The sequence below is a fragment of the Papio anubis genome, chromosome 4, assembly GCF_008728515.1.
Source record: "Papio anubis isolate 15944 chromosome 4, Panubis1.0, whole genome shotgun sequence".
In the NCBI taxonomy this organism is placed as follows: Eukaryota; Metazoa; Chordata; class Mammalia; order Primates; family Cercopithecidae; genus Papio; species Papio anubis.
This window is the reverse complement of record NC_044979.1, coordinates 51,529,776-51,544,797: the sequence shown is the minus strand read 5'-3', so window position 1 is coordinate 51,544,797 and position 15,022 is coordinate 51,529,776. Positions and strand designations below refer to the sequence as shown.

Here is a 15,022-nt window from a genome sequence, read left to right as displayed (position 1 = left end):
TGGCCAGCAAGATTTGACCTATTGTGACAGTAAAATAGTGAGAAAATCCCATATTAAGTAAAAATGGGAAGTGCTGCTTTCCTGTGGAATGAGTTATTTCACCTTAACCTTGAAATACCAAAGAGAGGGATAATTATTTTGTTAAATACAAAGAAAAATATACCTGGTATAAAAGTATCTTTAAACTTCTCCTTTTTTTTTTTTTAACCATTTATGCTTAAGTGGGCTTACTTTTCTTTGTGCTGCAACTCTTTAAAAACACTGATGAAAACAGTCTTTCATTTAATAGGTATTAAATTTCATTTAATTCATTCATTAAATGAAATGTTAATATTTCATTTAATAGATAATTAATTCATTTAACGGATAATAGGCCAAAACATTTTTTCTTTTGTAGTAATTCATCAATGTACCTGTGCAAAATCAGCAGCAAGTCGCATTTTCCCACCTTCACCAAGAGGTCTTATGAGACTGGCATGGCGGATAAAAAGTTCAATTGCTCTTTGGGCAATAGCCTCGGTGTTGTCAAAGACAAAATCCAAGCATTCGAAGTGTTTAAAATAGTCACTCATAACTCTGGCAATGAAGCCTTGTAGCTCCTTCATGTACAGAGAACAAGGAACATCAGGTTTTCCTGAGCTGGATAATGACCTGTAAAAGAAAAAGCAGCCCTTTTCAACACTGATGCACTAAATTACACTCTTTGATTTTGTACCCCTCTCCCCACCAATGCTGCTATTTCAATCCTTTGTAATTTTTCCCCTTAATGGTATAAAAGACATTATTTTTTGATAAGTGTTAGCAGAAAACAATGTTTAAAAATTACATTTTAAAAAGTGATTCAGATGCCAGGAGGATTACTGAAGGAATTTTAGAATCCATTTACCTAAAGATTATTGAGAATGAAATAGACAACCATCTGTCTTGGATGAATCATACAAGTTCTACTCTCTGGCCTCTCAAGGTCCCTCCCAGTCTCTCAACTCTCCATCCACTCACATGTTTTGCCTGGTAAATGAATGCATCAATAATGGATCCTGAAATAGCATTTTATACTTTGCAATGGCAGAAAATGCTGCTTTTCCTATACAAATTCTTGGCAAAGATCTCTCTGCACTTGTGCTATTTAATCAGATCAGTCCAACAGAATTCTGACTGTGGAAATGGTTATGTAACAGTACACATGGTATGCAATTTTTCCTCCAGATGATGAGGTTTGGAAAGACTTTAATTTGGATCAACAAATGATACCAGCTGATGCTCCACGAAATACTATTTATAATTTATAAATGTTTATAATTGCTCTTTAAAGAATATATTAAAGGAATGTGAAATATTTATAGGAAAGAGATATGCCAAAACTAGCTAACACCTGATATTTTCTAATAAATGAGATCACTGGCTACATCATGCTGAATCTTTTTCAAAAAGCAAGTTAAGTGTTTCCATATTCTGAGAATGACGTAGAGATATTGGTGATAGTGTATAGAAGAACAACAGATATGACTAAAATGCTTAGAGCAAGAGAATGAGTTGAACTTAATTATCTTCAAATACAGCAGTTGTTGCTATAAATAGGATGCTAACCAGAGGTCCGTCACTTCCAGAAGCAGATAGAGATAGAAAAAGCAGGCCTGTGTTCCAGCAGGAAGGGATTGCATACAAGTATAAGACTGTGCCAACAACAGAAAGGCTGCCAAAGGGTGCATGGTGGAACATTTTTGTTTGCAGTATCATCACATGGTGGAGTGGCGCTTGGGTACAGGGGAGCCTTAGTAAATGATGGCCATCTTCGTGTGGAGTTTGGTTTTGCCAGATTCAGACAACTGCATAGCCTAGCTTTACTCTAGGTTTGTCACTCCACAAGGCCAGGCTGCAAAAACAAACAAATAAAAGAAGTCTCCCTCCCCGAAAATGGTGCCAATCTGTTTCATTTTTTAATGTTTACTTTTGATGAATTACAACAATATATAATAAGGGGATACACAGTAATGTTTTATGTATACAGTGTGGAATGACTGAATCAAGGTAATCAGCATACCCATCACCTTAAATACTTATCATTTATTCCTCCTAACCGCAACTTTGTACCCTTTGACCAACATCTCTCTATTCCCTCCACCCCGTAGCTGCTGCTAACTACCATTCTACTCTGTTTCTATGCGTTCGATTGTTTTAGACAACAGATATGTGAGGTCATGTGGTATTTGTCTTTCTGTGTCTGGCTTACTTCACTTAGCATAATGTTCTCTAGGTTCATCTATGTTGTTGCAATTAACAGAATTCCTGTCTTTCTGAAGGCTGGATGGTATTCCATTGTGTATGTGTACCATATTTTCCTTATCCATCTGCCAGTCTAAATGTTGGTGGACATTTAGATTGATTCCATAACTTGGCTATTTTTGTAAGTAATGCTGCAACGAACATGGAAGTGCATATATCTTTTTGACATACTGATTTCAAGTTCTTAGGTTATGTACCCAGAAGTGGGACTGCTGGATCATGTGGTAGTTCTATTTTTAGGTTTTTGAGAAATATTCATACAGTTTTCCATAATAGCTGTCTAATTTACATTCCAACCACAGTATACAAGGGTTCCCTTTTCTGTACATCGTCTTTCACACTCGGTATATTTCATCTTTTTGATAAGTCATTCTGACAGGTGTGAGGTGAAATCTCATTGTGGTTTTAATTTGCATTCCCCTGACGTATAGTGATGTTGAATATTTTTTCACATATCTGTTGGTCATTTGTATGTCTTCTTTTCAGAAATGTCTATCCAGGTCCTTTGCCTATGTTTAAATCAGGTTGTTTTCTTGTTATTGATTTGAGTTCCTTATATATTTTGGATGTTAATCCCCGTATCAGACGTATGGCTTGTAAATATTTTCCCCAATCCAGAGGTTGTCACTCCACTCTTGTTTTCTTTGCTGTTCAGAAGCTTTTTAGATAAATGTAATCACATTTGTCTATTTTTGCTTTGTAGTCTGAGCTCTTGGGATGAAATCCAAAAAAGTTATTCCTCAGATTTTCCTGTTTTCTTTAATTTGTTTTAGTTTCAGGTGTTACATTTAAGTTTTAAATCTATTTTAATTTGATTTTCACATATGGTGTGAGATAAAGGTCCAATTTCATTCTCTGCATGTGGATATCCAGTTTTACTAATACATATTTATTGAAGGAACTGTCCTTATTCCACTATGTGTTCCTGGCATCTCTGTCGAAAATCAATTGACTGTAAATGTGTGAGCTCATTTCTGGGCTCTCTGTTCTGTTTCATTGGTCAATGCCAGTGCACCATGCCATTTTAATCATCATGTAGCTCTGTAATATAGTTTAAAATTAGGTAGTGTGATACCTCTAGCTTTATTTTTGCTCAAGATTGCCTTGGCTATTCAGAGATTTTGGTAGTTCCATATGAATTTTAGGATTTTTTTTTCTATTTCTGTGAAAAATGACATTGGAATTTTGGTAGAGATTGCATTAAATCTGAAGGCTGGTTTGGGTAGTGTGGACCTTTTAATGATATTCTTTCAATTCATGAACACGGAATATCTTTCCATTTATTTGTGTCTTTGTTTCTTTCATTAATGTTTCATTAATGTTTTATAGTTTTCATTGTATAGATCTTTTACTTCCTTGTTTAAACAAAATGCATTTTGTTTCCATTTTCATTTGTCCCAAGATATTTTTGATTTCTCCTTTGATCCATTGGTTGTTCAGGACCATGTTGGTTAAGTTTCACATATTTGCGAAATTTCCAAGATTTCTCCTATTAATGATGTCTAGTTTCATACCATTGTGATTAGAAAAGATATTTAATTTCAGCTCTCTTTAATTTGTTCAGACTTGGTTTGTGGCCAAATATATATAAATAGAATAATTAAACATATGCATAACTGAGAAGTGAATGGTAATCTTCATGCCATTATCTTTTGTGTGAGTGCTCTCCCTTCCACAAAGGGGCTCATCTATCACTTCAATGATGTAGAGTTCTTCTTTCACTGCCTTCCCTTCCCTACTCAAACTGAAATCAGATATGAGTCACTTTACATTGACTGCAACAATTTTAATCAATGTTCTATGTCAATCAGACATTTACATTTTAAACTTTAATTTGGAAAGAAACACATCAGTCTTTTTAAATGAATTTCAAATACCAAGAAACCATGTTGATGATTACCCTTTACTTACTTATTTATTTATTTAATTTATTTGAGACAGGATCTCACTTTGTCGCTCAGGCTGGATGGAATGCAGCGGCTCGATCTCAGCTCACTGCAACCTCCGCCTCCAGGGTTCAAGCGATTCTCCTGGCTCAGTCTCCTGAGTAGCTTGGATTACAGCTGCCTGCCACCACACCGGGCTAATTTTTGTATTTTTAGTAGAGACGGGGTTTCACCATGTTGGCCAGGCTGGTCTCGAACTCCTGACTTCAAGTGATCTGCCTGCCTCCGCCTCTGAAAGTGCTGGGATTATAGTCGTGAGCCACCATGCCCAGCCCATAATTACTCTTTAAATAGCAGGGGAGTCTATAACCCTACTACATATAAGTTGGACTTGAAGGTAAACTTTATTTATTGCTTTTACATAGGAATAGGTATGGAGGGCTTGAAGGGTCAGGTTTTCACTATTGTTTTTTATCCCTGGGAGCTGGCCCTAAAATAAAGGCAATTCCTGCTTCTTGACTAATCCAACTCCACCGCATATTTCACATAAGCCATTTACATATGAAACGACATGACATTACAGAATTACTAATCACAAGATTCTACAAAGTAGGAAAATTATTGCCATGGGGGCAATAACTTAAATAAAAGCAGCAGTGCTCCATACGCCTGTACTGCTATAGATGGAGAATAATTTTCACTGGAATCTCAACTGACTGCTGTATACATGAATCTCAATTGACTGTTGTATACACTGAACCAAAATGAAGTCACCAAAGCAACTGGGAAAAAAAAACAAGGACAATGTTAGGCACCTTAAAATAATGCTTCATACTCATGGCAACCTATCAGTTGAAGAAACAGTTTGGCTCACTAGTATTTAAGCAAATTAGTAAAAACATACCTATTTGGGAACTAACTTTCAGCTATTAATGTCTAATGTGTTATCTGTAGGCACTAGTTGCAGCTCACCAATTACATTAAAAGTATGTGACCACTGTTATTATAGAATAAGCCTTCAAAAATCAGCTTGTTTTGGTTCCCTTCTGAGAGGCATTCATGATTGATCTAACTGGGACAGTTCAGATCACTTTTGAACAAAAACCATTTCCTCTTAAATATTGGTAATCAGAAGTTATATAGTCCTATGTCATAGTGAGTTCCAAATACAGTATTTTTTTGGTAGAATTCACTTTACTGTTCTGTGCTTCACATATTTTTAAAAATAGAGACTGGTCTTTCCTTTTCTGAGAAAGGGTCTCACATTGTCATTTAGGCTGGAGTGCAATAGCATGATCACAGCTCACTGCAGCCTCAATTCCTTCAGGCTGAAACCATCCCCTTGCCTTAGCTCCCCAAATAGCTGGAACTACGGATGCACACCACCACATCCAGCTCATTTTTGTATTTTTTGTAGAGACAGGGTTTCACCATGTTGCCTAGGCTGGTCCCCAACTCCTGAGCTCAAGCAGTCTGCCCACCTCAGCCTCCCAAAGTGCTGGAATTACAGGCATAAGCCACTGTGCCCAGCCTAGATTGATCTTTTGACATTTCCCGTGTTTCCCATGTGGGAGAAGCCAATATGGCCGATTAGAAGCAGCTAGTGTACGTGGCTCTCATGGAGGGGAACAGAAGAGGTGAGTAAATACAACACCTTCAACTGAAACATCCAGAAACCTAGTCGGATAGGGACCAATCAAGGAAACAACCTGACCGACAGAGAATGAAGAAAAGCAAAACAGGACAACAGCCCACCTGGGAGCAATACAGAGCCAGGGGAAACCCCACTGCCTAGAGAAGTGCTTTCACCGGTGATAACTCCAAACACTGGAAAATGCGAGTCTACTAGGGACTGGAGTGGGCCCCAAGCATACTGCAGCAGCCCTACGGAAAAGTGGCCAGACTGTTACATGGGTACCTGTTCCAATATCTCTTCACCAGGCAGGCCTGGGCCTCTAGCCATACCCAGCCACAGCTATCAAGCCAGAGGCAACTCGGCAACTCCAAGCACAGAGCCTCCAGCGGCAGCTGAGAGCCTCTTTGCCACTGCCCCTGCAGTGGAACTGCCCTTGTCACCCTTGGATTAATGAAAGAGCAAAGACCCTAAGTACCTTATCCACACCTCCAACAAGCTGCAGTCAACCCAAGAAGAGGAAGCCAGTCTGTCTCCCACAGGTCTCCCTGCCCCTCACCCCACTGCTTGTCACCAAGGGAACCCCTGGCTTGGGCCCACAGCACAGACCCTCCCTGCTAGGCCCACAGCTTAGACCCTCCCCACCTCCGCTGATTGCTCTGAGTGATTGCTAACATGCATCTGTCTGGGGTGGAGCCCCCAGGAGACAAGCAAACGACCTTTGGCCACAACCACTAATATTGACCTCATAACTGGACATAAAACAATCTTCAACAAATGTAAAAGAACCACAATCATACCAAACACACTCTCAGACCACAGTACCATAAAAACACAAGACCGAAAATCGCTCAAAACCATGCAATTACATGGAAATTAAACAATTTGCTCCTGAATGACTTTTGGGTAAATACATGAAATTTAGGCAGAAGTCAAGAAGTTCTTTGGGCTGGGCGTGATGGCTCATGCCTGTAATCCCAGCACTTAGGGAGGCTGAGGCACGTAGATCACTTGAGGTTAGGAGTTGGAGACCAGCCTGGCCAACATGGTGAAACCCTGTCTCTACTAAAAAAAATACAAAGATTAGCTGGGCGTAGGGGTAGTGTGGGCCTATAATCCCAGCTACTCAGGAGGCTGAGGCAGGAGAATCGCTTGAACCCAGGAGGTGGAGGCAGCAGTCAGCCAAGATCACGCCACTGCACTCCAGCCTGGGTGACACAGCAAGACTCCACCTCAAAAAAAAAAAAAAAAAGTTCTTTGAAAATAACGAGAACAATGATACAACATATCACAATCTCTGGGACACAGCTAAGGCAGTGTTAAGAGGGAAATTCATAGCACTAAATGCTGACATCAAAAAGCCAAAAAATCTCAAATTAACAACCTAACTTTACAACTTAAAGAATTAGAAAAGCATGAACAAATCAACCACAAAGTTAGCAGAAGATGAGACGTAACAGAAATCAGAGCTGAACTGAGGAAAACAGAGACATGAAAACCATTCAGAAGATCAATGAATCCAGGAGTGGGTTTTTTGTAAAAAAATTAATAAAATAGGCCACTAGCTAGACTAATAAAGAAGAAAAGAGAGAAGATCAAATAAACACAACTAGAAACGAAGAAGAAAATGTTACTACTGACTCTATAGGAAAAAAAAAAATGGAAACTACTATGAACACCTCTATACACAAAAAGTTGAAAACCTAGAAGAGATGGATACATTCCTGGACGCATACACCCTCCCAAGACTGAGCTAGGAAGAAATTGATTCCCTGAACAGACTAGTAATGAGTTCTGAGATTGAATCAGTAATGAATTGCTGACTAACTAAAAAAAGTCTGAGGTCTGATGGATTCACAGTCGAATTTTACCATATGTACAAAGAGCTGGTACCATTCCTACAGAAACTATTCCACAAAATTGAGGAAGAGGGACTCCTCCCCAACCCTCATTCTATGAGGCCAGCATCATCTTGATACCAAAACTTGGCAGAGACACAACAAAAAAAGAAAACTTCAGGCCAATCAAGTAGGCTGCATCCCCGGGACACAAGACTGGTTCAACATATGCAAATCAATAAATGTGATTCATCACAAAAACAGAGCTAAAGGCAGAAACCACATGATTATCTCAAAAGACCCAGAAAAGGCTTCTGATAAAATTTAACACTTTCTCATGTTAAAAATTCTCAATAAATTAGGTATCAAAGGAACATACCTCAAAATAGTAAGAGCCATCCATGACAAATCCACAGCCAACTGTGGGCCAAAACTGGACGCATTCCTTGAAAACCGGCACAAGACAAGGGTGCCCTCTCTCACCACTTCTATTCAATACAGTATTGGAGGTCCTAGCCACAGCAACTAGGCAAGAGGAAGAAATAAAGAACATCTAAATAGGAAGAGAAGAAGTTAAGCTATCTCTGTTTGCAGATGACATGATTCTATATCTAGAAAACCCCATAGTCTTGGCCCAAAAGCTCCTTCAGCTGATACACTTCAGCAAAGTTTCAGGATACAAAATCAATGTACGAAAATCACTAGCATTCCTATGCATCACCAACAGCCAAACTGAAAGCCAAATCAGAAAGGCAATCCCATTCATAATTGCCAAAAAAGGAATAAAACATCTAGGAATACATGTAACCAGGGAGGTGAAAGATCTCTACAATAAGAACTACAAAACACTGCTCAAAGAAATCAGAGAAGACACAAACAAAGGGAAGAACATCCCATGCTCATGGATAGGAAGAATCAGTATCATTATAATGGCTATACTGCCCAAAGCAATCTTCAGATTCAGTGCTATTCCTATCAAACTACCAATGACATTCTTCACAGAACTAAAACCAAGTTATTTTAAAATTCATATGGGACCAAAAAAGAGCCTGAATAGCCAAGGCAATCCTAAGCAAAAGGAACAAAGCTGGAGACATCACGTTACCTGACTTCAAACTATACTACAAGGCTACCATAACCAAAACAGCATGGTAATGGTACAAAAACAGGCACACAGACCAATGGAACAGAATAGAAAGCCCAGAAATAAGGTTGCACATCTGTGACCATCTGCTCTTCAATAATGCTGACAAAAGCAAACAGTGGGGAAAAGTTTCCCTATTCAAGAAATGGTGCTGGGCTAACTGGCTAGTCATACACAGAAGATTGAAACTGGACCCCTTCCTTACACTGTACACAAAAATCAACTCAAGATGGATTAAAGACTTACATGTAAAACCCCAAACTAGAAAAACCCTGGAAGACAACGTAGGCAATACTATCCTGGACAAAGGAATAGGCAAAGATTTCATGACAAAGACTCCAGAAGCAATTGCAATAAAAGCCAAAATTGCTAAGTGGGATCTAATTAAACCTAAGAGCTTCTGCACAGCAAAAGAAATTATCAACAGAGTAAACAGACAACCTACAGAATGGAAGAAAATATTTGCAAACTATGCATCTGACAAAGGTCTAAGATCCAGAATCCATAAGGAACTTAAATTCACAAAAGAAAACAACCCCATTAAAAAGTGTGCAAAAGACATGAACAGACACTTCTCAAAAGAAGACATACATGCAGCCAGCAATCACATGAAAAAATACTCAACACCACTGATCATTAGAGAAATGCAAATCAAGGCCAGGCACCGTGGCTCACGCCTGTAATCCCAGCACTTTGGGAGGCCGAGGCGGGTGGATCACGAGGTCAGGAGATCGAGATCATCCTGGCTAACAAGGTGAAACTCCGTCTCTACTAAAAACACAAAAATTAGCCGGGTGTGGTGGCGGGCGCCTGTAGTCCCAGCTACTGGGGAGGCTGAGTCGGGAGAATGGTGTGAACCCGGGAGGTGGAGCTTGCAGTGAGTCGAGATCCCACCACTGCACTCCAGCCTGGGTGACAGAGTGAGACTCCGACTCAAAAAAAAAAAGAAAAAAATCAAAACCGCAATGAGATACCATTTCACACCAGTCAGAATGGTTATCATTAAAAAGGCAAAAAAAATAACAGATGCTGGCGAGGTTGCAGAGAAAAGGGAACACTTATACACTGTTGGTGGGAGTGTAAATTAGTTCAACCATTGTGGAAAGCAGTATGGTGATTCCACAAAGGGCTAAAAGCAGAACTACCATTTGAGCAGCAATCCCATTACTGGGTATATATCCAGAGGAATATAAATCATTCTACCATAAAAACATATGCATGCGAATGTTCACTGCAGCACTATTCACAATAGCAAAGACGTGGAATCAACCTAAATGCCCATCAATGACATAATGGATAAAGAAAATGTGGAACATATACATCATATAATACTATGCAGCCATAAAAATAACAAGATCATGTTTTTTGCGGGAACATGGGTGGAGCTACAGGCTATTATTCTCAGCAACCTATTGCAGGAACAGAAAACCAAATACCATATGTTCTCACTTATAAGTGGGAGCTAAATAATGAGAACTTATGAATACAAAGAAGGAAACAACAGACACTGGGGTCTACCTGATGGGGGAGGGTGGGAGGGAGAGGAGCAGAAACAATAATGACAGGGTACTGGGCTTAACACCTGGGTGATGAAATAATATGTACAACAAATCCCCATGACATGCGTTTACCTGTATAACAAACCTTCACATGTGCCCCCAAACCTAATATAAAAGTTAAAAAAAAAAAAAGAAACTTTGTAAATGAAATAATGAATAATTTGAAAAAGTAGAAGACAGTGAAATAATATTTTTCTATAAATAGCTAAACTAGTAGATGGAAATTTCATAAAACAGATATTCTTTAAAACAACAAGAATGTAAAGAGAAATAGGACTGTTCAAAAATAGTCACTATGGACTTGGGACTATAAAATATATATCTACATATTAATATTTGAGTGTTTAGCTATAGTGTGATTAAGTTTTTTAAAAATCACAGCAAACATTTGCAAATAACTATCCTACATGCTCCACAGTTTTCTAATACACTGAACCAAAACCATTTTACTCCATTTTAAAAGATTTCTGTAAACACTGGGTTAGGAACTATGATTATTATTCTCAGGATACCTATGACATGCATGAGCAAGACACATATGAAATACGTTTGGAATAACACTGTAGTATTTGTGGCTAGGTGTGATGTGATCAGATTAGATTGCCACATAACCTCCGAGGAAGAAAAATCAATCTTGGAAGAGGCTGAGTCGGAGCTTGCCCAGAGCCAAAGCAGGATTTGGATAAGCACAGTGGCAGAGGCAGGGCATTTTATACAAGGAATACCATGCCTATGCCAAGGGGTAACAAAGGGACTGAAGTAGAGGGTATTTGTGAGAAGTAAGGAAAAGGACAAGCTTGGAAAGGGAAGAGGGTACAAACTACCAAAAGTCCTGAAGTACCAGGCTGAGTCCCACAGACTCATTTTATGTTTCAATAAGACAGAAATGTATGTACATGTAATGTGATACTATTCATAAAGAAAAAATTTTTAAAAAGAGGAGAGAAGTGATGAAAATGAGAACAGAAAAATTTTAATCTGTGAATGGCGCTCACAATGGGTAATGAAGAGGGCTGAAAGCTAATGCCATCACAAAAGGAACAAGGCCCTGGATGGCAGGGCCGCAGCTTAGGGAGTAAGCATAGAGGTGGGAATACAAAACAAAGGCAGTAAAAGTTAGTAAAAATTTGGTTAAAAGTAATTACCCAGAAAAGTCTTCTTGATGCATGGTGATGATTATGGCCTCTATAGCATCTCCCACAGAAGTGAGTAAGGGTTGCACAGCATTTTCCATAAGAGTATGAATAGCCTGAAGAACATAAAAAATAAAAAGAAAAAGAAAAAGAAGAGGCAAAATTAAAGAAAACAACCCAAAGAAATTTGAGATGTGAGTAACACCGTGACTAACAGTTTTCATATTATATCAAATGCAGACTAAGTTAACAGAAGTCTGCTCCTCTCCCTAACCACTGTCAGTAATGATTTTTAAAGCTTAAAATATGTGGAACATGGCACTAAAAAATTTCATCATCCCCACTCTTCTTATTTTTTTTTTTTTTTTTTGAGACGGAGTCTCGCTCTGTCACCCAGGCTGAAGTGCAGTGGCTGGATCTCAGCTCACTGCAAGCTCCGCCTCCTGGGTTCACGCCATTCTCCTGCCTCAGCCTCCAGAGTAGCTGGGACTACAGGCATCCGCCACCACGCCCGGCTAGTTTTTTGTATTTTTTTTTTAGTAGACACGGGGTTTCACCGTGTTAGCCAGGATGGTCTCGATCTCCTGACCTCGTGATCCGCCCGTCTCGGCCTCCCAAATTGCTGGGATTACAGGCTTGAGCCACCGCACCCGGCCCACTCTTCTTATTTTTTCCAGAAGGTTCAGTAGTTAAATAAGCCCAGGGAGAAAGGAACGCAGACGCAAGAAGTAGTACCACTAATGAGGTAAAGGTTAAACAAACACATTTAAGTTTCGCAAAAGAGTTAGGCAAGACCAAAAGTAATTATTTAAGAATTGGAACAACATCATATGCTTTTAACCAGAGAGAATATAATAAATAGACATTGATTCTTTTTTTTAAACTATTAGGTTCAAGGGTACATGTGCAGATTTATTATATAGGGGTTTGCTGTGTCATGGGGATTTGTTGTACAGATTATTTCATCACCCAGGCACTAAGCCTGGTACCCAATAGTTATTTTTTTCTGCTCCTTCCCCTGTTCCCACCTCCTACCCTTTAAGTAGGTTCCAGTACAATGTTTCTAATAGGCACAACAGTTGGGCATTTCATGAATTAGGTTTCTGTTGAGAGTTCTACAGCAGTGACTCTCAACTGTGGGCAATTTTGCTCCCCAGGAAACATTTGGTATTGCTTAAAGACATTTTTTATTGTCACAGTTGGGGATGGGGGTACAAATTTGTTACTAGCATCTGGTAGGTAGAAAACAAAGATACTGCTAAACATCTTACGGAATACAGAACAGCCCCTATAACAAAGAATTACCCAGCTCAAAATGTTGATAGTGTCATGGTTGGGAAACTGTTCAACAGGGAGGTATAAATCATCAGTTACTTGAAGTAAAATCCTAGGTCTTAGTTATGGCTTTTTAGTGTGAAAATAATGACCGAGGCTCAAAACACATAAAATCAAAAATGTAAATATATTATATACACTTCAAAGATAATTAAATATAATGAAGATAGACAGTTCTGGCTCATACAAATGATCAAAATCAATGAGGAAAGGTAAAATATAGGACCCTTAATCATTAAATTCCTAATCTATAACCCTTAATCTCTGGTAAAAATAAATATACAATGTACAGGATTTTGTGTGTGTGTGTGTGTGTGTGTGTACATATAGTTTGCCCTCCATACAGGAGCTCAGAGTCTAGTGAGAATAGTTAAAAAGTCATGCAGGTCGAGTAACCCAAAATCCAAAATCTGAAAAGGTCCAGTGAGCACCTTCCTTTGAGCGTCATGTTGACACTCAAAAAGTTTTGTATTCCCAGGCATAGGAGTTTGGGAAAACTGAGGCACTTGGGAAACCACAAGACATTCAGCGCATATGGAGCATGAGTGCCTGGAAAAGACAGAGGCAGCAAGAGGTGTACTTTGTATAGGCTACTAAGAAGTTAGGAATTTATCCTAAAGGAACCAGGAAACCAATGATGGGTTTTAAGCAATACACAAAATGTGGTTAATGATTTGGATTTAGGAAAAAACCATGTTGGAAAGTAAACTGGATAAATTAGACTACAAAAAGGAGTACAACTATAAGGCCACAGCAGTGGTACAGAGCTGCTGCAGAGTGAGAGAGGGAGCTTAAAAAGGACAGAGCCAGAGAAGACTGCCTAATTTTAAGTTTAAACTTGGCACGAGTCTTCAGCTAACTCATTAACAATGCATGTGCAGAGCAAACTAAATGTGGCTTGCAATTGAGGCTTACAGAAGTGAACTGATTGAGGTGTGGCCAACTGAAGGTATGACAGTACACAGTTTGAGTATAACCAAGTTAATTGCCTGCTAAAGCAAAATTACCAACATGCTTATAAGAAATGTAAAAAAGCCGGGCGCGGTGGCTCAAGCCTGTAATCCCAGCACTTTGGGAGGCCGAGACGGGCGGATCACGAGGTCAGGAGATCGAGACCATCCTGGCTAACACAGTGAAACCCCGTCTCTACTAAAAAATACAAAAAAATTAGCCGGGCGATGTGGTGGGCGCCTGTAGTCCCAGCTACTCGGGAGGTTGAGGCAGGAGAATGGCGTAAACCCGGGAGGCAGAGCTTGCAGTGAGCTGAGATCCGGCCACTGCACTCCAGCCTGGGCGACAGAGCGAGACTCCGTCTCAAAAAAAAAAAAAAAAAAAAAAAAAAAAGAAATGTAAAAAAAAAAAAAAAAAAATCCTGTTTCTACACAACATAACATTCACAGTGTTCAGGATTTATTCAGAATTACTAGACATATAAAATTTTATCAATTCTCAAGGGAAAAGACAATCAAGAGATGCTAACCCTGAGATGAACCGGACTCTAGAATTATCAGGCAAGAACCTCAATGAGGCAAGGAAAAATATGCTCACAATAAATAAAATAATAGGAAATCTCAGTAGAGTGAATGAAGACATATATTTTAAAAAGGTAATTTTAAACTAAAATAATATAGTATCTGAAATTGTAAAATTCACTGGATAGGCTTAGTAGAAGAATTATGCATACAGATGACAGAGGAAAGAGTCAATGAACCTTAAGATAGAATTAACAGAAATCTCTCTGGAGGAAAAGAGAAAAAAACACTAAAAAATAATTAAACCTATGAAACAACTGCAAAATATCTAATATACTGGTCACTGGAGTCCTGTAAGAAGAAAAAATAATGGGGCAGAGAGAGAATGAGGCAGCAAAACTACTTGGGAAGGAAAAAGGCCTCATACTTCCCAAAATAATGAAAAGCACGAATTTACAGATTCAGGAAAATCAGCAGATCCCAAACAGGATAATTTTGTGAGAACTATGCACATCATAAACTGCTGAAAAGCAAAGATAAACAGAAAATCTTGAAACTAGCCAAAAAAAAAAAAAAAAAAGATTACATACAAGGGAATTAATTTTAATAAGTAATAACCTCTTATCAGAAAGCATGGAGGCCAGAAAACAGTGGAACATATTTTAAGTGCTGAGAGAAAAATATCTCTCAAACCCGTATTTCTATTTTCTGTACAAATATCTTTCAAAGATGAAGTGAA

At 38.8% G+C, this 15,022-nt stretch overlaps 1 protein-coding gene across 1 annotated transcript in view; it reads right to left on the bottom strand.

Moving 5' to 3' along the window:
• COG5 (component of oligomeric golgi complex 5) overlaps window positions 1-15,022 on the bottom strand; it is a 363,081-nt gene that overhangs the window by 29,890 nt on the left and 318,169 nt on the right. Inside the window, exons 17-18 of the mRNA XM_031665852.1 lie at window positions 11,489-11,592; window positions 414-651 (exon numbers count right to left, since the gene is read on the bottom strand). Of these exons, the coding sequence (XP_031521712.1) occupies window positions 414-651; window positions 11,489-11,592 (342 nt within the window). The remainder of the gene's footprint in view (window positions 1-413; window positions 652-11,488; window positions 11,593-15,022) is intronic.